A 27,988-nucleotide genomic window follows, 5' to 3' on the forward strand; every position below is an offset into this window, starting at 1 on the left:
CTGATGACTGTGCCACCCTCATGCACACCGAGGCTGACTTGCAGTCCACACTAGATCTTTTCTCAGGTGCCTATCATTCACTTAACATTGGGAAGAACAGCCTGCCCCAGCACAAGCTGCACCCCTTTACCCCCAAATTGTCATTGGCGGTGAACCCCTGGAAAAAGTTGGGTATTTCCCTTAACTTGGTAGCCACCTCTCCCAGACAGCCAATCTTGATGTGGAGATCAAACATAGGATCTGTTGTGCCAGTGCATCCTTCGGAAAGTTGCTTTATCGTAACTTTATTGACAGATCTGCAGATGGAAATGAAGATCCTGGTCTTCAGTGCAGTAATCATCCCCACTCTTCTTTATGAGTGCGAGATACGGGTGACATACCAAAGCCATCTTAATCGTCTGGAGTGATACTAACAGCGCTGCCTTATGAAGATTCTCCGTATCAGATGGGAAGATTGTCATACCAATGCCAGAGTTCTCTCTGCAGCTAACACCACCAGTGTTGAGGCAAAGATTATGAAACATCAGCTTTGCTGGGCTGGTCATTGTGTGTGGATGGCTGACAGTCATTTTCCGAAGCAAGTTCTCTTTTCTCAACTTAGTCGTGGTAAGAGGACCCAGGGGGGACAGAGGAAACACTAAAAGGACACCCTGAAAATATATCTTAAGAAGAGAGGCATTCACCTCACGAATTAGGAAGAGCTGGCTGGCAATAGACTGCAGTGGCGTTGCATCATACATCAAGCCTCAGCCCGTTTTGAAGAGAATCGCCTTGCTCAAGATACTGAGAAATGGCAGTGGGAAAAGGAAAACGTACAGCATCCTGGCCAGCAGCTGTGCTCTCTCTAAGCAACCATCTGTCACATATGTGAAAAAACCTATAGAGCACAGATTGGACTCCTCAGCCATCTTAAGTCTCATCAATGACTTTTCCCCACGGCAGACATCATGCTCGTATCAAAGGATAGCCACCAACTGTGTGAATAGCAGTTATTCTTTTGCTTATATGAGCATGACTTTCTTTATGCTTCCAGTATGTTGAGTTGGTTTTCTTTTTGTAATCTACTTCTGTTGACAATTGTAAACATTTGTTTTTACCTAAAATAAAGTAGATTTTTGTTGAGGGTTGCGGAGCGAGGCAGATGGGTAGAGAGAGAAAGTTCACAGAATGAACTGAAGGATCCTTTTTTATAGACCATTCATAGAAATTGACAGAGGCCAACTTACAGATATCCCCTATGGTGTATCAAAAACCTGTGTGGGGGGGACTGTGTGCTCCAGATTATTATTAGGAATCCACATAGCAAATCCTCTTTAATATTTTGCTCCTTTACCCATACAATTTATTTACAGCATCTCGGTCTTGATGTGAAATACAAGATAGTGACATTGTGAAGGAATTGGTACAATGGTAAAGTTTGCTTTTTTAATTTGCTATCTTGGAAACCTACACACATTTTCATTTTTAGCTAAGTATAAAACATACACATGCTTGATACTCAATGGAAATTGAAATTCCTGTAAATACTCAAGATAACAAATTGAGTCATTCAGTTTCCTCCAAATTGGCCATATATCAAACCTACTAGCTAAAAATTAGAAAAAAATTCAACAGATTTATTTCCAAGTATAATAATTACTACTACTACTTATTATTTGTGTAATCAGATCTCCTGTATCCCACCATTTTCTCTTTCACCTCACTCAACACCAACTCATTATGAGTTATTAATATTTGGCAGAGTTAAACTTGATGGTTGTTTATGTGCTCCAAAAAACAATTCTTCTAATTGACCTGATCTTTTGTCCCATAAGTCATTTACAATGATATAACAGCCTGCCGAAATACATGGTGCATTATAATTTTAATTCTTGTTAGCCAAACCTTTAAGTATGTAATTTTATAAATATCTTACAGCTGATAACAGGTTAGGCTAGATTAAGAATGTTGTTCCAGAGTGAAAAATTGCACATGGATAAATCTGGTCGCTGGAGCATCTCATTTGAGCTTCACAAAGATTTCATGATGATGCTGGATATTTTAATTAAATTTATGAGATTTTTAAAAAGAATAGCATTAGATGAAAGTGACACAGATCATGCAAGAAATTTGCTTGTAGTAGAGTAAAACAAAATTAAAAAGTACATGAAAGCATCTTTTGGTTTTTTTGATATGGAAGAGAAGATAGACTGAAAGGAGGAACCTGGGAGTATAGAGAATATGTATTATTCCTGATTTTGTTATAAAGAATGACAGAGAAATAAAGGAAGAAAGTAGAAATCATATATTGGCCCTGATCCTGCACTATTTTGGCCCCTATCCGATACGGATGTACTCATATGGCTCTTAATGCAGGATTAAGGCCTTAGCTTGTAAGCCTTTTAAGTGCTTCTTGTCTTAAAGTGCCATGTCCTCCAATGATGCTATATAAATAATCACAGTAACAATTAATGAGGTGTACTACAGCACTATTTTGGCCTTCATATCACACAGCTTGTCTAGAAAACATCCAAGGGACTGAAAGTTCATTTGCTTTAAAGATCAACTGTAGACGTTCGATATATGGGACTTCTGGCTCACTCTGTAATAAAGCAGGTGTGAGTAAAATAGTATCAGTCATTAGGGATGAGCAAATATTTATATTAAGTTGATATTCAGATTTCAGAGTGGTATTTTGATTCTGATATTGATTTTGACTATTTCTCTTTTCCCCAGGAACACCTCCTGTATGAGAGCTTCAGTGCTCACTTCAGGTGACTCTGCTCCCTCCAAGGAATTTTCAAAGGGCACTGGGTGGCTGCTTCTCATTCAGTGGTTGGCTGGGGGGGGGAGGAGGCAGGGGGGTAAGGGGAGGAGGAAGGCAAGCCATATATAGATTCTGCCTTCTAATCCCAATTTTTTTGGATAGGGTCCACTCTGTTGTCACCACTGGGGGTCTTCATTTTCCTTCCCTCCTCAGGTTCCTCTTTTTCTCTCTGACCAAGCGAGGCTTCTTCCCTTTCTTCCATATGTATCTTACTTTGTGGTGCCTCCTATGTCCTAGATGCCCCCTTCTCTAGGTTGGTCTACTGATGCTGAGGGCAGATGGTGCAAGGCAGCAGGGAGTTGCCTCTTCTCTTCCTGGCTCTCTGCCAACCCTTTCAGCTGCTCCTTCTATGCTACATCAGAGAGACCAGTGATGTCCTATATTTCCCACAAGGCTCTCCTGGCTCCTCCATGATTAATGGTGGTAAATATAGATAGAAATCTCTTGTAGAGTGGAGTCTATGTAGGTGACAGGGACTCTTGTCTCTCACATTGAAAGTTAAGCTAATTATCAGTCTCAAACATCAGAGGAGTTTGACAAGTTAGCTGTCACTTCCAGCAAGATCTGAAGGGCAACGCAGTGAGAATCTAAATAGAAACATCCATCATAGAGGTTTAGGTCAATCATCAAGAGGACATGCTGCCCTATTGTGCCTTCAAAGTCCACTGGTTCCTGATGTGAATGGATACATTTGTTTCTCTCAGCCACTCATACTAGGGATTCTGAACTCTAGAGCCAACTGGCTGATTCACAGTCAGTTCTAATCTGGGGAATGGGAACAGGAAATAGGAAACAGGAACTGTTCTACAGGGTCTGGCACCTTTTAGCGGTCAAAGTGGATGTTATCTTCTACCCTTGGGAATTTGATCTAAAATACATCGTCTTCTTTCCTTAGTAGTTTTTATATAGAGAAATATAGAACCCCCCCAACGCTATTTTAATACATACATTTAAAAGAGGAAGTAATGCAACATGGGAAAAAATGGCAGTGGCAGAAGCTTCTACCCATCAATTTCGAGACAGTTTCAGTACGTATGTTCAAATAAAGTACATACTGAAAACAAACATACACACACTTATAAAACTGATCCAAGTCATAGGAGCCATTACGATTACTTTGAAATTTGTCAATTTAGAAATATACTGGAGAGTTTTAAAATTTTTCTTGGTACTAGTTTTCATATCTTGCCACTTGTAAACTGAACAGGCTTAGGTGGAAGAGAAACTGTATAATGAATACAATTTTAGGAGCTCTAAAATGACTTACATGTTTTTACATGTGACATTGAAGTGTTAGAGTCTAGTATCTTGGACCTTAGAAGGCAAGGCCTACTTCTCATATAAATGTTGGGAATCTCTTGTTTTTGCCATGGTTAAACTTTATAATACTATGACTGTGCGGTAGTGGTTGTGACTTCATAATTAAGGTTGAGTTCTGTTTTGCCTTTAAAGCAGAGATTCAACCTCTTACCTTAGTAGGAAGAATACAGTGTATCCGCTGAAAAAGTACAGCACTTACAAATAAGTAAATCAGTGAATTACTTTATGAGTTAAAATTAATAGATTCATAAATTCAAAGGCCAGAAGGGACTGTTGTGCTTACCTGTCTGACCTCCTGTATAACACATGCCAGAGAATTTCTCAAAAATATTCTTAGAGCATATATTTTTAAGAAAAACATCCAAACTTGTTTTAGAAGTTGCCAGTGATGGAGAATCCACCAGGACCGTTGGTAGTTTTTTCCAATGGTTAATTACCCTCATGGTTAAAAAGTTATGAGTTATTTCCAGTCTGAATTTGTCTAGCTTCAACTTCTAACCTATACCTTTCTCCGCTAAATTGAAGAGCCCATTATCACATATTTGTTCCCCATGTAGTTACTTATAGACTGTAATCAAGTCACCTCTTAAACCTTCTCTTTGTTAAGATAAATAGTTTGCGCTGCTTGAGTCTATCACTATAAGGCATGTTTTCTATTCTACTAATCATTCTCAGGGCTCTTTCTGAACCCTCTCCAATTTATCAACATCCTTCTTAGATTGTGGACACCACAACTGGACACAGTCTTCCAGAAGCAGTCTTACCAGTGCTACTCTACTCTTCAACTATATTCAATACTGATATGGTCTCAGCTGGAGTACTGTGTGGGCACCACATTTCAGGAAAGGTGTGAACAAATTAGAGAAAGTCCAGAGGAGAGCAACAAGAATGACTAAAGGTCTAGAAAACATGACCTAAGAGGAAAGATTGAAAAAACTGGGTTTGTTTAGACTGGAGAAGAGAAGACCGAGGGGGGACATGATAACAGTCTTCAAGTAAGTCTTAAAGTATATAAAAGGTTGTTATAAAGAGAAGGATGATACATTTTTCTCCTTATCCACTGAGGACAGGACAAGATGTAATGGGCTTAAATTGCAGCAAGGAATATTTAGGTTAGATATTAGGAAAAACTTCCTAACTGTACGTGTAGTTAAGCACTGGAACAAATTACGTAGGGAGGTTGTTGAATTTCCATTGTTGGATGTTTTTAAGGACAGGTGAGACAAACACATGTCACGGATGGTCTAGATAATATTTAGTTCTGCCATGAGTGTAGGGGGCTGGACTAGATGACCTATCAAGGTCCCTTCCAATCTTACATTTCTATGATTCTGTGAAATACAGAAATAAAATAACTTCTGTACCCTTACTCAAGATTCCCTTGTTTATGTATCAAAAGATTGCATTAGCCCTTTTGGCTACAGCATTGTACTGGGAGCTCCTGTTCAGCTGATTATCCACCACAACCTCCAAATCTTCTCTCAGTCACTGCTTCCCAGGATAGTGTCCCCCATCCTGTAAGTAAAGCTTATATTCATCATTCCTATATTTATATTTAGCCATATTACATTGTATATCATTTGCTTGCCTCCAATTTACCAAGCAATCCAGATCCTTTTGAATCAGTGACCTGTCCTGTTCATTATGTACCATGCCCCCAATTTTTGTGTCATCTGTAATCTGTCAGTGATGATTTTCTGTTAATAACTAGGTCCTTCAAGAGTTATAACATTTCTGTCAAATCTCTTCTTTCTTTTGAACAAAATAGAACAACACAGACTCTTCAAACTTTTCCTATAGCTAAAATTGATTTAAATCTTGTGCATGGGCTATATTTGAATAAATTAATCAGTAATTAAACTACATTATTAATGATTGTTGTATCTCATTGCTACGATTATATAGGCTGCACACAGACCCAGGTGAGGTTAGATGTTCAGCTGCGTGTGTGTTCTTTTTGTGTTTTTCCTGTGCGCTGCCCCAGCTCTGCGCAGAAAGCCGGCACAGCAGACTTCGAGCAAACTGCCAATGACCACAAGATTCGTCAAGATACAAAGGCACCAGGTCAGATTGATTGTCGGCAAAGCATGGTATTAGTATCCTGCAGACTTTACCAGACCACTAATACATGTTTGCCCGTAACAATGGACCAGCTCAGTGAACGGTGGGACTTTCTGTTCCTTTTTAGGCTAGACAAAGACACTTCCTTGGAGATACATTTTTATATCCCGATACAATCAAGTTATGTACTGCCCCTCTGACATAGTCAGTTACTGCCCCCGGACATGGCTAGTTATCACCTTGTACATGTTGGTTTGAGTAAAACATTTTTATTATGTACTGTTATCCTGACATTACCTTTTAGGAGGGGTCAGTGTGGTTCTGTTATTCTTGGGGAATGTTTTTGATATTGGGATGTTTTGGTACCACTTGATATTGGGATGTGTTTGCGTGAGTACTCTGTGCCTAGCACTTCTTAAGAATGTGTATTTTTGCAATATTAGTTCTGTTTTTGCCAGATTTTGTGAGCAGGTCCTGCCTTTTGTCTTTGCTTTATATTAGTAAAACTTTGACTACCACTTTAGCCCAGGCCTCAGACCTGGCTTATGCTTCAGGCTCTCTTCCTACTACATTTCCCCCATTTTTGTCTTTTTACTGCTTTACCCATTGTCCCGGAAAAAGCATAATAAATAGACTGAAGATGGCCCAGTGGGCTAAACACTGTTATGTAGCCATCTTACTTTTTTATTTACACATTAATGCCCCATTTGTTCCTTAGTTTGCACATTCCCTCCTAGGACTGATGGACAGATTTTATTTTTTAATTGTTTTTAGTTTTTTATAGTGAGCCTGGGAATGTTAGGCCTGGGACCATGACTGAGGTATGGGGTGTAGAGTTGTGCTTTGATAACCTGTGGGTGACATAAAGAGGCCTTTATACTTAGTTGGTGGTCGATGAGATGGGCTTTGGTTAGGATTATAAGTGTATTGTGCTTATACCTTACAGAATATTATGGGTATGTATACTAATATATATAAGGGATTACATGACTTTTTTGAATAATTAAATACCAACTATATTTTTATATAACTTGCGATAAATGATAATATATGGGTAATACTGATAGTTGGTATGCATACATATATGTAAATGCATATATAATAATATGCATATATGTATATGTTTGTACCTTAAACATTTTTTATAGGACACATTTGGTTTAACACACCTCACAAAGTATTTAAGAATACAGATGTTTAACAGCCCTTACAAACTGTATAAGTACGAACATTTGCTTTTAAAACATTAATAAGCATTTGATTATTTTTAATAATGATTATTTGTTACTATGGCAGTGTTAGAACTGGCCATACTGGGTCAGACCAAAGGTCCATCTAGCCCAGTATCCTGTCTTCCAACAATGGCCAAAGCCAGGTGCCCCAGAGGGAATGAACAGAACAGGTATGCCCTGTTGCCCATTCTCAGCTTCTGGCAAACAGAGGTTAGGGACACTATCCCTGCCTATCCTGGCTCATAGCCATTGATGGACCTATCCTCCATGAATTTATCTGGTTCTTTTTTGAACCCTGTTATAACCTTGGCCTTCACAACATCCTCTGGCAAAGAGTTCCATGGGTTGACTGTGTGTTGTGTGAAGAAATACTTCCTTTTGTTTGTTTTAAACCTGCTGCCTATTAATTTCATTTGGTGACCCCTTTGTGTTATGAGAAGGAGTAAATAACACTTCCTTATTTACTTTCTCAGCACCAGTCATAATTTCACAGACCTCTATCATATGTCCCATTAGTCCTCTCTTTTCCAAGCTGAAAATTCCTAGTCTTACTACTCTTTTCTCACATGGAAGCTGTTACATGCCCCACATTTTTGTTGCCCTTTTCTGAACCTTTTCTAATTCCAATATATTTGTTTTGAGATGGAGTGACCACATCTGCACATTTGACTAAACTTTTATTGAAACAGCACTAAAGCACACAGCCACCGCCTCATCCGCCAATTCTGGGAGATGGAGAGAGCACTGAGATGCACTACTTTCCTGCATTCACCATCCCAGGTCTGGGAGATGGGCAATGTTTCCCTGGCTTCCGGAGCTGGCAGGGAGGCAGAGTGGTGGGCTTTCTTTCTCCTCAGCAGCTGGGCTGGAAGGCATTGTGAAATTGACAAGAGCCTTCCCTGGAAACTAAAAAATTCTGTTTCAGTTCTCTTGAAATGGAATTTTTCCTGTGAAAATTTTCATGGTTTTTGATGTTTTGCCCTGTTTCAGGATAAAACTTTCTCAAGCGTGAAAATTTTCACAGAAAGGGATTCTCTTTTTTCGAACAGCTCTACTTCAGAGTACTGGGCCTAGGAAGATACCTTTTGAGAAAAAATGTAATTACTTTTGCTCTTCAAAAGTTAAATAAATGTTTTGTTTTCAAATGCAGTAAATCAGAATTGTATACCTGTATAGCTATCTCCTCTGAGAAAAAGATGGCTTACCTTATTTGCAGTTAATAGGAATGCAGCCAGTAGGGCAGATGACACTCCTTTTATATTATTCTCTGTAACCCCTCTCCTTCACACATTTTCGCCTCCCTATTCCACTGCTTCGCCGCCCATTACTACACGCACTCTTCTCCATCCCCTACCCCTTGAAAGTCTCTCTGATGCATGTAAACTAAGACCTTCCCAGATGCTTTATAAGACCCTCTCTGTTGCTCCTTCAGTCTCTAAAGTAATATTATCAATGTGATCTGAACTATGGAAAGAATGGATCATCTATTGTATATATTTGGTTGAGCACAACTCTCTAAGTTTCTTACCTTGCTTTAAACAGTTTTACAGAGAGAGAACCGGCCACAGATTGCGATACTGGCAACATGAAAATTACAGTATTTTATCCAACTGGTCAAAAATTTGTTAAGTTCCAGAAATCCAATTTATTCTTAAATTGTTATTAATTTATAAATTGATATACTGTATTATGCTTATCAACCCAACAGCACAATAAAGTACTTTTGAGAAATTCCCATGGCAATGAAAACCCACTCTCACCTATATAAACAAGCTCCAAGTTCTTAAAGATACCATTATATCCAATTTCAAAGCTTACATCAGTCTACCGAATGCAGAAAAAAGCAACAGCCATTTTCTCAAGATAAATATGCCCTTTTTAAAGGTTACGGTCAATTTCCAATTAATAGTACAATATTTTGTCAATAATTAAAATATTTTAAGTGCATTTATAAGAATTTTTTTTCAACAGCAGCAGTTGTTCACAGTAACTTTCTCCTGAACTTTTGGCCCCATAAGGTTAGCATTCAGGAAGCTCAGCTGCTGTCTAACAAACTTAATTAATCAAAAAGTCATTTCCGAGCAGTAACTATGAGTAAAAGTGCTTCAAGTGTGCTAGCAAGCCTACAAGTTAATCAAAATGCTAATGCAGTACAAATTAAAGTTGTGATTAACATTTCACAGTAGCTGCTTAAGTGAATTGATCACACAAATGGGTTAAGCATTAGTCATTTCCTCCAGCCCCAACTGGGAAAACGTTTGTCATGGGTGGGGGAGGGATTGTACATAAGCAGCACCGTATCATCATTAAACTGTCACCAAGTGCTGCCATACAACAGTTTACAAGTTTATCTATGGTGTGCTAAAAAAAAAAAAAAAATCAAATAAAAAAAAAATCATAGGCCTACAAAATAAATTAGCTCTCTAAAGAGAGCTGGCTTGTAAGTTCCCCTGAACATCTAGTATGCATGGGTACTCCCCCTCTACAACACTACACATCTGTGTTTATTATCTGCAAATGAACACGATCAGTGCAGCACATATCCTAGGTAAAGAGTTTTGATTACTCTGTTGCTTCTGCCCTTCTGAGCTAGGATAATATCAGTCCAAATGTGGAAGCAGCCAGTATTACAATTGTGACTGAATTCGGCTACCACCATCAGTGTGCTACACACATTCATACACAGTGTATGTACTGGCTAAATTAATGTGTTTCAGAAGATTCGTCTATATTTTAAAGTTTACTTAATTTTTCTTCTCCTTTCCCTCCTTCAAAGGCTCCCTGTTTATTTTTAGTAATACACACATCCATTAAAATGGAGTGACTATCCCTTGCTCCAGGCGCTTCTCAACAATTCTTAAATATACAACCATAAAATAGACTGCTCCTGTAGCGGACTCTCTTCATCCATTAATCACATTATCTACAGTAACCAGCAATAACACAGCAGCTATAAACATACTTAAGATCTCCCATCAGAGCCTTCCCACTTCTCCACAGCTAGGGAAAACAAATGGACTTTGGAACAAGCTCTGAAACTAGTGCTATTAACAATGAAGGTGATGGGGGAAGCAAGCTCTAAAATGGAGGAGCACACTCTCTGACTTATATGTGCAGTACTGTAGTTCAGGCATCTCTGCTGATCACAAATGTGCTGGTATGACAGCAACCTATCTTCCAGCTGAGGAGTGCTAGACATAGCTCCTTCTAAAGCACGTCAGTGAGTCCGGTCAGTCACAAGATACTTGTGTGTACAAATGTAGGGTATATGTTAAATATAGTTAAATGGGGCAGAATACTTGTTTCTCTCATATTTTTAAGGTGCCTTCTGAGACAGCTAATGCAAAAGATCCAGTGCATTTACCATAAGCTTATTACTATTTATTATTTTACAGTACCCCAGCATGTGCTAAGCTTCAGAGTTCGAACAAGGAGTTAAGGTCCCTGCCCTGAAGATCTTACACTCTAAGTTTGGACAGGAGATAGCAAAGGGGTACCAAAACAGCAATAAACAGCACTACAATCTCATGGTTTCTCAGTTAAGGGATGTGCATATTTCTCACTGCAAACTGTACTTCTGTCTACAATTCCAGATCTGACGTCTCTTCTGTCTTCTCTCAATGTACAGGTATCCTACTGAGATGTGCTTAACACATCCATAGGCAAACACTCTTCAAAGGTTAAGGCTGAGCTCCATGGCAGTCCTACTCCCTGGAAATACTAAAATGTTTTATCAACGATTATACTACAAGTGGAGGCTCGTAGCCAATCCAAATGCAAAGCCAGCTGCTGTCATGTTATTTCTCAGTGAAAGTGACTGCCCTGCTGAATGTGAGATGGATTGTATTACTATCTCAATTATCCATTTCAATTAATACAAATATAGTAGGTAGTTTCAGAACAGGAGAATAAGAGCTGATCGCTGAATACACAGCCAGAAAGTACAGGTCTTGATAAGAGAAGCAAAAAAGAGATTAGATTTATTCTGTTTCAGATATTATTAAATCAGGGATAGGAACAAAGATGGGGCATTGCTTTTAAAATAATAAGCACTACTACTACACTATCAAAATATTAAATGAATCATTTAGTCAGAACAAACACAAATTTTGTCTTCTACTATAATGGTCTTCATCACAACACTGAAGAAATATCATCCTTTGTTGTAGGCAGTGTAGTTGTAGTCATGTCGGTGTCCCAGGATATTAGTGACAAGGTGGGTGAGGTAATGTAGTGGACCAACTTCTGTTGGTGAGAAAAACAAGCTTATGAGCTTACACAGGGCTCTTCCTTCAGGACCTGGCAGGCACGGGACCTGACAAAGAGCTCTGTGTAAGCTCGAAAGCTTGTCTCTCTTCCCAAGAGAAGTTGGTCCAATAGAAGATATTACCCCTCACCCTTGTCTTTCTGAAGAAACATCAATTAGTCATGCAACTGTTGGCATGTTCAGTGCTATTCCACAGAGCCTTATGTCCTCTTTTAGTGAGGCAGGATGGGAGTGGAGTATGGGACTTATGAAGATCATGCAGAGATAACTTTTAAAACAATTATTTGAGTTATGACAGTGTCCAGAGACTTAGCTGAAATTAATTATTGTTATACTAGGTGCTGTACATTACACTTAGCAAAAGACTGAGTTCTTTGGGTCAGGAGCAATCTAAATAGAAAAGGCAAACAAAGAGTAGGAAAAATGGAGTAATATCCCCTTTTTACAGCTGGGACACTGAGGCAGAGAGAGATGAAGTGACTTACTCAAGATCAAACAAGATGTCTGTGGCAGTGCTGGAAACTGAACCCAGATCTCCCAGGCGTCAGTCCTATGCCTTAAGCGCAAGTCCATCCTTCCTCTCACTGGAAGTGCCTTCCTTAGTCCTTGTCTCTTACTTTTCAATGTGGGGCACAGCCATTCATACAGGTTTCAGAGTAGCAGCCGTGTTAGTCTGTATCCGCAAAAAGAAGAACAGGAGTACTTGTGGCACCTTAGAGACTAACAAATTTATTAGAGCATAAGCTTTCGTGGACTACAGCCCACTTCTTCGGATGCATATAGAATGGAACATATATTGAGGAGATATATATACACACATACAGAGAGCATAAACAGGTGGGAGTTGTCTTACCAACTCTGAGAGGCCAATTAATTAAGAGAAAAAAAAAAAACTTTTGAAGTGATAATCAAGATAGCCCAGTACAGACAGTTTGATAAGAAGTTTGATACAGACAGTGATACATATGCTCACACTTCTTATCAGACTGTCTGTACTGGGCTATCTTGATTATCACTTCAAAAGTTTTTTTTTTTCTCTTAATTAATTGACCTCAGAGTTGGTAAGACAACTCCCACCTGTTTATGCTCTCTGTATGTGTGTATACAGATCTCCTCAATATATGTTCCATTCTATATGCATCCGAAGAAGTGGGCTGTAGTCCACGAAAGCTTATGCTCTAATAAATTTGTTAGTCTCTAAGGTGCCACAAGTACTCCTGTTCTTCCATTCATACAGAAAATTCCTGCAGCCCCATTAAGGACTCCAAAGCTATTAACTGCCAAAGCTGTCACTCAGCTGCCAGGAAGACCACACAACAACATTCCTGGGATTTATGCAGCAAATAGGAATGGACACCACATGCACCCCCCCCAGTCCCAGGTAAGTATATGACAAATTTCACTGTAACAAACACCTTGTTACAATGAACAAAACCCATGTCTAAGTGATATTAATCATAGCAAAGATATAGTGAAGCATGTTTGTCCCCCTTTCTATGGCAACAATCGTATTTCCTTATTGGGACAGCAGTGAGACTGCTGGAACCAGGTGTATTGTTCTGTACGGAATAAGCTCTTTAACTGACATTTGACATTTAAGCTTATGAATTTGTTTTCCATCTTGAGCATATTTCAATATAGAGCTGTAATATAAAAAACAAAACGTTTAAAGGGGCAGGGGAAATCTCTGTCTCAGGAAAAGCAATTTTATGATAAAGGCTGCAAGCACTTTGGATTGGGAGAGTGAAGGGTTTTAGACCTGTACCCAAATGAAAATAAGCTTGTTTGAACATATTTACCGTTGCTTACTCTGAAAGAGGCATTTGTAACAGAGATTAAACTTTAAAAGAGATCAGGGGACATTCAGCCTTAAAAGAAGTTATTCCAAGATGGAAGTGAACATTTGTTGGTCCCTGAAGGATCCAGGAAAACAGCAGACTCATGGGAATTGCAATATATATAATTTTGGGGAAGTTCCATAGCCTGTGGTATACTGAAGGTCAGACTAGATGATCACAATGGTTCCTTCTGGCTTTAGAATCTATGGATCTATATAATGACCAGTAAATAAGATACCTTTGTTTAAAGAGACCTGTCTTGAACGAGGAGAAGAAAAATTTAGAAGGATTTCTGCATTGGAAGCCCCAATAAATAAACTTAGTGATTTAAATAGATTTATGTGATTAGCCTATGAACAGCTCCTGTTTGTCTGATTATGCTGCATTTATGTTTACAAAAGTTTCAGGACTTCAGGTGTACGCATAAGAAAGTAATATGAATTTTAGATGACAGTATTTGACGAGTATTTTCCTTTTTACACAGCATGGTATTTGTATAACAAGCTTGCACAATGTGTGTGCATGTCATTTGTGTGTGTGCATGTGCACATGCATGTGTTTTATGAAGGAACTACTAGTAATTCACCAGTAAATGTGTTGAGATTTGAACTTCAGTCAGGATTAAGTCCTCCCACCCCCATCCCTGTTTTATGCTTTAATTAAGTGAAATGAATTTGGTGAAATTAGTCTCCAAATTCGGCTCAATAAATTTTCAGAGGACAACTAGATTTTTTAAGTAAAAGGTTGACTAATGATTGCAGAAGGAACATTTAAAAATAACTTAATTTAATTTTGCCAAGATTAGCTGATAGAACTGCTCAGATGTCAACTATTTCTGTTATCTGACACGGCTAGCATGCTTCCCTGACTCATCACTAGCTCTGCTCAGCACAGAGACACTAAGGGCTTATCTTCACTCTTCCAGCTAAATCTATTTAGTGCGTCTAGTGAAGACACGCTACGTTGACGGAAGCATGCTCTCCAGTCGACGTAATTAATCCACCTCAATGAGAGACGGAAGCTATGCTGGCGAGAGAGTGCCTCCCGCTGCCATAGCACGGTGTAGATACTGTGTTAAGTTGATGTAAGTTACGTCGCTTGGGGGTGGTTTTTTTACACTCCTGAGCAACGTAACTTACATCGACTTAAGCGGTAGTGTAGACAAGGGGCAGGCTCAGAGGCAGAAGGAATGATGGAGTAGGTGAGAAATATGTGGGGGACTGGAGGGTAAAGAGGCTTGTATGTCAGGGTGAAAAGTAGGGATCTACTTTTGCAGTGGGCATGAGATGGGGTGGGAGTACAGGGCCTCTCTGCTGAGGCATAAGCATTTGAAATTCTCCTCCAATGGTGCAGCCTTGGGGCTCAAGGTTGGGAGCCCACCTTTGATGTGCCCATTGGCAGGCTTCACTGCATCAGTTTACATTTCGTTCACATCTTGAAAGTTATCTGCACAAACTTAACAGCTGGAGACTTTTTAAAAATAAGTAAATAAATAAAAGGTTAGCATCTTGAACACAAGAAGAAAGCCTCTAGGAAAAAATACTGGCTCACTTAGGGTGACCAGACAGCAAGGGTGAAAAATCGGGACGGGGGTGGGGGGTAATAGGAGCCTATATAAGAAAAAGACCCAAAAATCGGGACTGTCCCTATAAAATCGGGACATCCGGTCACCCTAGTACTGAGCTGTCACAATCTGACCAGCTTGACTCCTGATGTCGCCTCTGCCTCCCCACCCCCACAATGTTACACACACATACACACACATAGAACTATATCTATCTATCCATCTATCTATATACACACACACACACACACACACACACACACACATTTATCAATTGATCCTTCTCCGATCAGTTCCTTTCTCACAACTAAGATCTTTTTTCTCCACCCCAGTTGACCCACAGTTCATCAACAGGTCAGTGCTAGGGAAAATGGTAACAACCCATACGGAAAGTGTAACCCTGTCTATTGTTTAAGCTTTAGGAACTTTAACCTTTGTTTGGAAAGCATGACTAATAAGATGAAGCAAATATTCTCCCAAGAGAGGCAAACCACGTGACAGTTTCAAAACACAAAAATGTTCCCCCCCCCCCCCTTTCTTTCTTTCCTGGTCATATAGCTCTGTATATACCAATATCTACTCATAGAGGACAAAGGCACAAACAAGTTCTGTTATAGTAAGATAATTATTCAGGAACTTTTTCTTCCGCTTAATGTAACTGAATACTTCATTTTTAAAAAGTGATAACAGTTTTTAAAAATCCCTATTTTGCAATAGGTATTAGAACATTAGTACAAATATTTGTAGTAAAAATAACTAAAAAGATCTTTAATTCACTTTTCTTTTTCAACTATTGCTATGTAGTAAGATCCCACTGAAGTGACAAATTATTATTTAAATGAATTAGGTGCTTTACATGAAATTGAAGTGAAATTTCTGACCTTACTAATGATGTCTATCACGTGAACTCCATTCATAATCAAAGTTTAAAAAAAAGAATTTCTCCTTAAAATAAATCTTCATCACCTTTGTTTTAGTAATTAGAAATATAGGGAATGGGGTTCCTTTCAAAACCTGTTTGCCAAGTTTCTGGCTACAGAAATAAAAATATCTGTGATGTGATTTGCTTATTTCTCTTATTTTTAATTCACCTGGTTCAATCATCATATTACAAGTGGTGCTGGCCTTAACAGGTGGTGTGTTTTGCTAGGGCAAGGCCTGAGACCCACTCCAGCCTCTGGGCACTGCGGTTCTGCCCATCAGACAATGGCATACCTCTTTTGGGAGGGGTGTTGCCATGGGACCTCTCTCATAAACTGGTTTTACAGACTAGCAGCTTGGCACAGCCAGTAAAATGACTCCTATTATTTATTTGTATTAGAACAGCGCCTAAAGGCACAATGAAGATCTAGACCTACTTATGCTAGGTCAGTAGTGGGCAATCTGCCGGCCCCATGCAGCCCATCAGGGTAATCTGATTGCGGGCCATGAGACATTTTGCTGATTTTGACCGTCCGTAGGCATGGCCTGCCCCCGCAACTCCCAGTGGCCGCGGTTCGCCTTTCCTGGCCAATGGGAGCTGTGGGAAGCGACAGCCAGCACGTCCCTGCGGCCCGCGCTGCTTCCCACAGCTCCCACTGGCCTGGAACAGCGAACTGCGGCCACTGGGAGCTGCAGGGGGGCCATGCCTGCAGATGGTCAACATCAGCAAAATGTCTCACGGCCCGCAATCAGATTACCCTGATGGGACGCATGCAGCCCATGGGCCACAGGTTGCCCACCACTGTGTTAGATGCTGTACATACAAATAGTAAGAAGACCCTCAGGATCTTATAATCTAAGTAGTCAAGACAAGGAAAATATTGCTATCCCTATGTTTCACAGATGGGGAACTGAGGCAGAGACAGATTAAGAGGTTTGCCCATGGTAACACAAGAACTGAATGACAATCTCCTGAGTCCCAGTCCAGTACTGTAAGCACAGTACTATTCTTCCTCTCTAGCAGTAGCAGGTAGAAGCAGGCTATTTCTGCTTCAAACTACAGCTGCATTTAACCTGCCTCCCAGAGCTGTGTAAATATTCCTTTTAGCAGTTGAAGTAATTCTATTCCAGATTTATACTGCTGCTCTAAATTGTCCTTGATGGGGACAGTTGTGCGTGTGGTTGTGTGTTATAGGTATTCTTGATGGTCAAATTAGAATGCCTAGTGGTATGGACTTTTTGTGCAACTGCAAAAGTCACAAACTTGGAGAGTGGCTTAAAATCAGTTTGGATAGTGGCAGCCTCCTCTTCGAGCCCTGTGGTAGTTGAGAACTGGGGAATATAGCAACTGAAAATCTCATCTAAAATTAGATTGTTAACATATTCAGGTAAGTTTTATTTGAGCTCTGCAATGTCTAGAGCACTTTTGGGTCCTGTGAAAGACAGTTCATAAATAACAAAAATAAGAATTGCCCACAGAGGTTGGGTCTACAGGATAGCACAGCTCTCAGTGCAAAACTAGGCTTTCCAAAGCACATTCACTTGTAGGGAACTGCAGACCAGTTTCAGGTAGTACAGTGAGGATACTCGGATACAGGCCGGCTTCCTCCTTGCTTCTGGGGTGCTCAACTCCCACTCCGTCCCAGGCGCTTGCTCCACCCGAAGTCCCCTCCCCGCCTCTTCCTGCCCAGTTCCGCCCCCTTCCCGGAGCGTGCCCTGTCACTGCTCCTCCCCTTCCCCCCAGGGCCTCTGAACACCGAAGAACAGCTGATCGCGGTGAGCGGGAGGGGCTGGGAGGGAGAAGGAAATGTTGATTGGCAGGGCTACCAGTAGACGGGAGGTGTTGGTGGAGGGAGGAGGAGAAGCTGGCTGCTAAGCACCCACTAACTGCCTCCTTCAAACCAGTACCAATATCTATTGCCATTCAGTTTTATCTTTATTTACATTAGTTCTGTAATGTTGTGGGCATTCGGTCACTTTCTAAATAAATTTGTGTCTGTCTTAGGTGTTCCAGTCCTCAACAAAACCATATTGCAATACATCTCCAGAAAACAATGTGGATTTTTCCTGGACCAAAAATATTACAACTCAGTAATGCCAAAGAGTAAAGCAGCAGATAAAGTATGAAATGGATTACTGTACCTGACATATTCTTATAGATTGGTCCAACACTGTCTTGGTATCAGTAGCATAGTCTGGGCAAGGCAGCATGGCATGACTAAAATGGGCTTGCAGCAGAAGATGCGTTTTTGTGTGGGAACTGTCAAATGAATGAGGATTGACTTCAATGGGGAGATGTTTTGCCAGTTCACTGTTCATCTGATCTTCATTGTGTCTCACTGGAAGATCTGCATACTCTTCAGCATCCTTAACAAAAAAATTAAAAGGAGGAAAAATAGGTTTTTTTAGTACATAAAATGTAAGAAAGCAATTGCAATTAAGTAGCATTTTTTTGCACTGTCGTTTTTTTTAGGACATTTACAACAAACTACATGGAAATCAGAGTTAGCGCAGATTTTGCTAAAAACAACCATTTTGGCTAGTGATGTTTAAACATCCTTTTTCTTACTCATTTATCAAAACAATAAATGAGTAAGAAAAACAGTAGTTTGTTAAAATATTCAGGAACCATTAAAGTGTTTGAAATACTCTTTATATATCTGATTTTTATGTTAGAGCAGAATAGCGCAGATTTCATAGTAAGTACTGAAATATTCCTATTAGTCAAATACAGTATTTGAGATCGACTACATGACCTAATAGAGGTCTTCTATCACCCTAAATGGCCCATAAAGTGATGTAATGAAGCCAATCTTAGACTTAAACCAAGCAGTCAATAATGCACATTTTCATTTTTCAGAGAATATCCAAATGTTTCTGCTTTTCTTTACACACTCAAGACACACAGTGGGTTTCAAATCAGTCTAACAACTCTAGTCTATTTTAAATATTACAAATATTTAATGTCCAAGCAGTAGATGATCAACGTCTAAAAGATTATTAAAACTGCAAACTAATTACTTGGGATTAAACACTACCCGTCTTCTGTGCCTTGCAGAGGGGCACACATGCTGGCTATGCTTTGCAACTGATGTGTATGCAGGGGCTTTCTGGAATTTATATAGGGGGTCTAGGTAACAATGGGAGTTCCCTGTGTGTCCACATGTACGGTTTTGGGGATGAGATAGGGACAGGCTGGGCTACTAGCAAGGGCAGAGCTGGTGAATCTTGTACTGTACTAATCAACTGCCCCATGTGGACTGGGAATCCAACAGCAGCAGGAATACTGCATCCTCCAAATTGTAGCTTTGACCACTTAGTGGCTCTGCTGTAGTTCTAGGACTTAGCACTGGGGAGGTTTCCTTTTCTTCACTGTTCACATGCACCAAGTGTGTCTACTCTGGCTTGGTGTGGGAAGGATTTCATAATTTCCTAAAAGTATGAAACTTTGCAAATCAAATCAAATCATCAATATGTAATGTCTTTTGTGCCTGTAATTAAAGCAAACAGATTCCTTTTACCAACTGGGTCAATGAAAATTTTGGTAGTCTGAAAGACAATGTTGTTATAAAAGGAGAATGCCCTCATAACCGTGGATTCAGCAAAGAGACTGTTAAATTAAAGATAAAATATTCAGGGTTTTGTATCTATCTTTTACTACAGATTTGATACTATGGGCTTTAGTCTCCAATCTCCAATCAGACTTCCTGCAAATCCATATTAATTAAATATTCACAATGGTAAGTAATTCAGAGTGAGATATAGGAAAAAAAATGCTCTTTTTAGTATACCTTGGTGGACTACCATAATTCATAGTAGCTTAACACCTGATATATGTCCCAATTTATAGGACACCTTTGGAACTTATTTGATAAACGTTCTACTGTTAGTCTGTCTAATAATAAACACCACTAATATTATTTTCAAGTTACATTTATGGCACACTGAAATTACACTTACATAGTGAAACATAAATGTGAAAGAATGACTGAGTCTAGAACGTTTAAGAATAGTTAGAAATAAAAGCAGTGTCATTAATTTATTTCATACTTTGAGAGCAGATTAAAAGTGAAGACTGACCAAAGACAACTGCTGCTTAATCCTTGATGTCTCTGCCAGATCTCTTGTGAAAACTGCGGTCATTTATTCTCTGAACCTAAGGTCACAATCTTTTTAAGCCCTATAGAATGTTGCATGTTTGCTCTGCTCTTTTATTTAGCTCACATCCCCTTCAAAGATATTTTAAAGAATATTTACCAAGGAGATTTTTTACTTAGTTTTGCCTTGCAGTTTCAAGCAGCAGCAGGAGACAGGAGCAGGATCAGCCGAGCGATTCCAGACCGACTGCTATTCCTGAAAATACGTTCTCACTAGTTTTTCCCCAGTACGATGTGTTTTATTTACTTCCAAAACAGTCATCTTATTTCAGACAACTTGCCTACTTAATTTCCTGTGACTGTAAGTAAGTGAGGTTCATTTTCTTATCTGCATCATGTAGGTAATTAAAGGAAATTGAGAATGGGTAGTGAAGCTTTTATGCAACTGGGAATGAAGCTGAATGGAGGGCACTAAGGTCAGCAGAGTCCATTATATTTTTATGTGAGAGGCCGGTATGTCTGCCCTGCCCTTGTTTGTTTAGTGTAGGCTGGACAGACTACTAACTGCAAATCTGTTTCTCTGATTTGCCCAGCTGTCCTTGAATAAAGACATCTTCCATTGCAAATGTTAAATGACAGTGATTGACAACCCTATGATGAACTCTGCTTGTAACCCTCTGCTACTGTTTTCAGATAGCACAAGAAAGGACAGAATAAAGAAACATCCTTCGTAATCACCTCAAATGTGTCCTGCTGTTCACTCGGTATTTTCCATTTTCATTTCCCTTTTCATTACAAACCTCAATCTGTTCTGCAAATGCTATAGATTCAACTATGCCAAGCAATGTACAAAAATATATATTTCACTACATTTCATTTGAATACTGTACATAATTCAGGGTCTGATTAAATGGATTAAGTTGCATAACAATTTAATGTTATCACACTTCTTAGTACAAACTTTACAATTAGACCAAAAAGCATTGCTATAAATGTTCTTCCTTTCCTTGTTTTTCTCTGATGTTGTGTTAAATCAGCACTATTGTAGCTTACAGCTCACCTGCTATATAATCTTTATCTATATGAACACCTGTTGTAAAGCATAACCTGCTTGGATGATAGTCAGCAGTTGACTACAGATTTTAATTGTGTACTCTACAGTCATGCATTTGCAGCCTCGTCACACCTCCCACAGCCCTGCTGGAACGTTATGGATTCACCCACAATCATAGAATATCAGGGTTAGAAGGGACCTCAGGAGGTCATCTAGTCCAACCCCGTGCTTAAAGCAGGACCAATCCCCAGACAGATTTTTACCCCAGTTCCCTAAATGGCCCCCTCAAGGATTGAACTCACAACCCTGGGTTTAGCAGGCCAATGCTCAAACCACTAAGCTATTCCTCCCCACCCCAATATCTTCCTCTGGTCCCAGAGACTACCGTGGCAAAGAATTTCAAGCAGCCAAGCTGCCTCCCTCTCTTCCTGTGTTCTTACTGGTCCCCTTGCGGGACCCACACAAGGTATCAGCCAGGAGGTTAAGGTGGCAGCTGCAGCCCGCAATCAAAAGGACAGGATATTGGTGAGACAGGAAGGTGGAAGGAACAGATTGGTTAGAGAGCAAGGGGCAGGAAGGGTGGCAGGGGCTGAAGGGACAGATTGGGGAGGATAGTTTAGATCAGGGCCCAAAAAGGCAACAGAGCAGGCATGGAACAATTTGAAAGGGGCAGAGAAGAGGGAAGGCTGCTCCAAGCTCCCTTATCCAGCATGGCCCAAGATCTCCTAATTGCTCTCTGAACCCGTCAACCCCAGACTCACATCAGAAACACCCCCAACACCATTACCAACTTCAGGCTACTTCAACACTTCCTCTAGCTTCCCAACCCCTGCCCGGGACTCTCCTAAACCCCTCCCCCACATCACCTCTATGGACCAGTGGTCCTGGTTCCTGCAACCCCATGCTTGCTTCTTAGGGATTACAAATAGTGACTTGTTCTCACCAGTGGGAAATGTCACATCTGAAACAGCACAAAACTTCACAGTTATGTTATACCCATAGACTATAAAGCCAAAAGGGACCATTATGATAATCTAATCTGACCTCCTGCATAACATGGCCTATAGGACTTCCTTGAATTAATTCCTCTTTGAACCAGAGTATGTCCTTTAGAAAAAACATCCAATCTTCATTCCAGTGATTGAGAATACTCCAAAGCCCTTAGTAAATTGTTCCAATGGTTAATTACCCACACTGTTAAAAATGTGCACCTTATTTCTAGTCTAAGGCCTGGTCCACACTAAGCCCCCAGTTCGAACTAAGATACGCAACTTCAGCTATGTGAATAATGTAGCTTAAAAGTACTTACCGCAGGCTCCCCCGTCAACTCCGCCTACTCCTCTCTCAGAACAGGATTACCGGCGTCGACGGCAAGCACTTCCGGGATCAATTTATCGCATCTTGTCTAGACGCGATAAATCGATCCCAGAAGATCGATTGCTGGCCGCCGAACCAGCGGGTAAGTATAGACGTACTCTTAATGTGTCTAGCTTTAACTTCCAGCCATTCACTCTTGTTGTACCTTTTTCTCCTACATGGAAGAGCCCTCTATTAACAAATTTCTCTTCCCCATGTAGGGGCTTACAGACTGCAATCAAATCACTCCTTAACCTTCTCTCTGATTCAAGACTGAGCTCCTTGAATTTCCCACAATAAGGCATGTTTTCCAATCTTTTAATTTTTCTTGTGGTTCTTCTCTGAATCCTCTTCACAGCTCAGGAAGAATGTTGAAAAACTCAACACCAGAACAGAATACTAGTATTCTAGTAATGGTTTAACCAGTCCCAAAATACAGAGATAATATAACCTCTCTACTCGATATTCCCCTGTTTATACATCCAAACATCCCATTAGCCTTTTTGGCCACAGTATTACACTGGGAGTTCATGATCAGCAGATCATCAACCAAGACCTCCCATTCTTTTTCATAGGCCACGTCTACACTACTCGCCGGATTGGCGGGTAGTAATCCATCTATTGGGGATTGATTTATCATGTCTCGTCTAGACGCGATAAATGGATCCCCTAATCGATGCCCATACTCCACCTCGGCAGGAGGAGTAAGTAGAGTCGACGGGGGAGCCGCGGCGGTCGACTTGCCACCGTGAATCGAACTAAGTGTAGCTGAAGTTGCATATCTTAGATCAATCCCCCTCCCAGTGTAGACCAGCCCTAAGTCACTGCTTCCCAGTATAGAGTCACTTATCCTGTAAATATTAACTACATTTTGTTTCCCTAGCTGTATGATCTTACATTTGGCCATACTGAAAAGCATATTGCTTACTTTTGCCCAGTTTACCACGCAATCTGTATCATCTATACTAGTAATCTGTCCTCTTCACTAATCATCACCCTCCCAATCTTTGTGCCATCTGCAAACTTGATTGGTAATGATTTTATGTTTTATTCCAAGTCATTGATAAACACATGAAATAGTGTATCGCCAAGAACTAAGCACTGGGGAACCTCATTAAAAACACATCCACTCAATGATGATTCCCCATTTTCAATTACCTTTTGAGACCTGTTAGCCAGATTTTAATCCACTTGATGTGTGCCATGTTGATTTTGTTTCAATTTAGTTTCTTAATCAAAATTTCATGTGGTATCAAGCGAATGCCTTACAAAACTTTAAGCATATTATTTCAACACAATCACCTTCATCAGCCAAACTTGTAATCTCATCAAAAAAACATATACAGGTAGCTTGATCAACTTTATTTTCCATAAACACATGTTGATTGGTGTTAGATATATCACCCTCCTTTAATTCTTTATTAATCAAGTCCCCTATCAACCATTCTATTATTTTGCCCAAGATCAATATCAGGCTGACAGACCTATAATTACCTGGGTCATGCTGTTTACCCTTTTTAAATATTAGAACAACATTAGCTTTCTTCCAGTCCTCTGAAACTTCCCCAGTGTTCCAAGATGTATTGAAAATCAACATTAATGGGCCAGAGAGTTTCTTAGCCAGTTCATCCTTTTGATAGTTGTACAATTATTAAAGGCCAGACCTAAGGCCCATTTAAATCAAAGTCTCAGCCAATTCCCAGGGCCTGATCCTGCAAGCATTTGCCACTAAGTTAGACCCTGATCCTACAAACACACATTATCATCTATAGGCTCTTGAGTGGCCCCAATTAGCTTAATGGTAGATATTCAAGATAAGAAGTACCAAATTTAGTAGTGTTTGTAGGACTGGGCCCTTATTTATTTTTTCAGATTCTTCTTCAACCCACAAGAATTACTAATATATTTTGCTTAAATGATTGATATAAAATGAATGATGAAATGTGGATTTACATTGCTAGCACATCTTCCGTAAAATTAAAGTTTTTTATTTTTAAGCAGCTGCATACGCTGCCATCTACATTTAACTAAGAGACAAGAGGATGCTTGTGCAGTGTAGACAATTACAGGATCAATATGAACAAAAAAAAAAGCTTTGTGTTTTAAGTTAAGTCATGGGAACAGTAAAACTTAAAAAGTTAATGAGTTCTAGACTTTAAGTAGCAGTTGATTAATTTGTAACCGTGAAGATCTAAAAGAAACCAAAATTAGTTTCTCACATTCCAGGACTGAAGTTGTAGTCTTTATTTTATTATTTTTTTAAGCAATAGTATATTGGTAAATACCATGGAATTGACTAACCAAATTTGTGTATTTTCTTTGGGTTGATCAAGTGATCACAAATAATTACATATCTTTAATATTTTTTACAAAATATCCTGACATACATTTTGTTGTGTCTAACCAAGCCAATAACTATTTATTAATTGCCATGAATTACCCAGTATTAAAATTTTAAAGCAAACTAATAAAGGAGTAACTACTACGATGAAAAAAAAGATGGGGAAAATTTTTAAATGTCACATGTCAATCAAGCTATCTTCATTAACTTAAGTGTTAATTAATACTGGGCCAGACCAATGGTCCATCTAGCCCAGTATTCTGTCTTCTGACAGCGGACGGTGCCAGATGCTTCAGAGGGAACAAACAGAAGAAGGCAATTTTCAAGTGATCCATTCTCTGTCATCCAGTCCCAGGTTCTGACAGTCAGAGGTTAACGGATATCCTGAGCACAGGGTTGCATCCCTGACCATTTTGGCTAATAGCCATTGATGGACCTATCCTCCATGAACATATCAAATTCTTTTTTGAACCCAATTATAGTTTTGGCCTTCACAACTTCCCCTGGCAATGAGTTCCACAGGTTGACTGAACATTGTGTGTGACATTGTACTTCCTTTTGTTTGTTTTAATCCTGCTCTGTATTAATTTCATTGGGTGACTCCTGGTTCTTGTGTTATGTGAAGGGGTGAATAACACTTCCTTATCCACTTTCTCCACACCATTCATAATTTTATAGATTTCTTATCATATCACCCCTTAGTCCCAGTCTTCTTAGTCTCTCCTCATATGCAAGCTGTTCTGTACCCCTAATCATTTTTATTGCCCTCATCCGTACTTTTCCAATTCTAATATATCTTTTTTGAGATGGTGTGACCAGAACTGCATACAGTATTCAAGGTGTGGGTGCACTATGCATTTATATAATGGCATTATGATATTTCCTATCTTGTTAACTATCCCTTTCCTAATGGTTCCTAATATTCTGTTAGCTTTTCTGGCTGCTGCTGCACATTGAGCAGGCGTTTTTCTCCAACTATCCACAATGACTCCAAGATCTCTTTCTTGAATGGTAACAGCCAATTTAGACCCCATCACTTTGTATGTATAGCTGGGATTATGTGCAGTACTTTGCACTTATCAACAATGAATTTCATCTGCCATTTTGTTACCCAGTGACCCAATTTTGTGACATCCCTTTGCAAGTCAAGCTGTGAACTTAAGAATCTTGAATAATTTAGTATCATCCTCAAACTTTGATACCTCACTGCTCAATCCCTTTTCCAGATCATTTATGAATATGTTGAACAGCATAGGTCCCAGTACAGATCCTTAGGGGACACCACTGTTTACCTCTCTCCATTCTGAAAACTAACCATTTACTCTTACCCTTTGTTTCCTATCTTTTAACCAGTTACTGAGCTATGAGAGGACCTTCTCTCTTATCTCATGACTGTTAGCTTTGCTTAAGAGCCTTTGGTGAGGGACCTTATCAAAGGCTTTCTGAAAGTCCAAGTACACTATATCAACTACATCACCCTTGTCCACATGCTTTTTCACACCTTCAAAGAATTCTAATAGATTGATGAGGCATGATTTTGTGTTCATCTGTCTGTCTGATAATTCTGTACTTTCCTATAGTTTCAACCAATTTGGCTGGTGCTGAAGCTAGGCTTACCAGCCTGCAATTGCCAGGATCTCTTCTGGAGCCTTTAAAAAAAAAATCACAGTTACATTAGCTATCCTCCAGTTATCTGGCACTGAGGCTGATTTAAGCGGCAGGTTACATACCCTAGTTAGTAGTTCTGTAGTTTCATATTGGAGCTCCATCAGAACTCTCGGGTGGATAGCATCTGGTCCTGGTGACTTATTACTGTTTAACATATCAATTTGTCGCAAAACTTCTTTTATTGAGACATCTCAATCTGGGACAGTTCCTCAGATTTGTCACCTAAAAAGAGTGGCTCAGAGGTGGCAATCTCCCTCACATCATCTGCAGTGAAGACTGATGCAAAGAATTAATTTAGCTTCTCCACAACAGCTTTGTATTCTCTTCTAGCAGCTTGATTGTCCAATGGCTTTGCTGATTACTTGGCAGGCTTTCTGCTTCTGATGTACTTAGAATTTTTTTTTTTTTGCTGATAGTTTTTTTGGTCTTTTGCTAGTTGCTCTTAAAATTCTTTTTTGGCCTGACTAATTAAACTTTTGCACGCAATTTGCCAGAGTTTATGCTTCTTTCTGTTTTCATTGGTGGGATTAGACTTCCAATTTTTAAACGATGTCTCTTTGCCTCTAACTGCCACAAGTACTCCTGTTCTTTTTGCGGATACAGACTAACACGGCTGCTACTCTGAAACCTGTCTTTTACTCTGTTTAGTTATGATGGCATTTTTTTGGTTCTTTTAATTTTTTTTTTTGATTGGGGGTATACATTTAGTTCTTCTTCAATGCTTAGCCAACAGTTGGCCATAGAGATAATTTGACATTTGATCCATTCCTGCGGGGCCGTCAGGGGTTGACAGGCCAAGAGTCCAATGTTGGAACAGACTTGATGCACACATGTAATAAGAGGATCTGATGTTGGACTACCTACACCCCGCAGTTGGTGGAATTTTATCCAGAAGTTACAAGCCACCTGGAGAATGGTGTTTGCCGGAACATCTTGTGGCATTCTGGCGACATGTCCAAAAAGCATAAGAAGCTATCTGCGGACAATGGCCCCAGGAATCTGTAGACTGGAGTGACTGTAAAAGTCTGCATTATGAATGAAGTTGTTACACTTTATGCCCAATACAGGACGTTGACATTTTGTGTAGAAAGCCTCCAGCTTTGCCCAGTCTGAGAGGTACAGCATACATGTTTTGCAACCATACAGCAGTACGGAGAGGATACGGCTCGAATAGATCCTGAACTTTTAGTTCGAGCCTCTATTACTATTTTTAAACAGTTTCCAGGCAGCTTGTAGGCATTTCATTCTTATGACTATTCCTTTTAATTTCCATTTAACTAACTTCCTCATTTTTGTTTAGTTCCCCTTTCTGAAGTTAAATGATACTGCGATGGATTTCTTTGGTATTTCCCTGCCTAGAAGGACATTACATTTAAATATATTATGTTCGCTATTATGTAAAATTAAAAAGATAGAGGAATTTTTACATTATTTTACATAATCCATTAGTTGGCTCAATAAAG

At 39.6% G+C, this 27,988-nt stretch overlaps 1 protein-coding gene across 1 annotated transcript in view; it reads right to left on the reverse strand.

Moving 5' to 3' along the window:
• ASCC3 (activating signal cointegrator 1 complex subunit 3) overlaps window positions 1-27,988 on the reverse strand; it is a 495,794-nt gene that overhangs the window by 12,201 nt on the left and 455,605 nt on the right. Inside the window, exon 37 of the mRNA XM_065588248.1 lies at window positions 18,152-18,376. Coding sequence (XP_065444320.1) covers window positions 18,152-18,376 — 225 coding nt within the window. The remainder of the gene's footprint in view (window positions 1-18,151; window positions 18,377-27,988) is intronic.

The sequence above is a fragment of the Chrysemys picta genome, chromosome 3 (genome assembly GCF_011386835.1).
Source record: "Chrysemys picta bellii isolate R12L10 chromosome 3, ASM1138683v2, whole genome shotgun sequence".
Lineage (NCBI taxonomy): Eukaryota > Metazoa > Chordata > Testudines > Emydidae > Chrysemys > Chrysemys picta.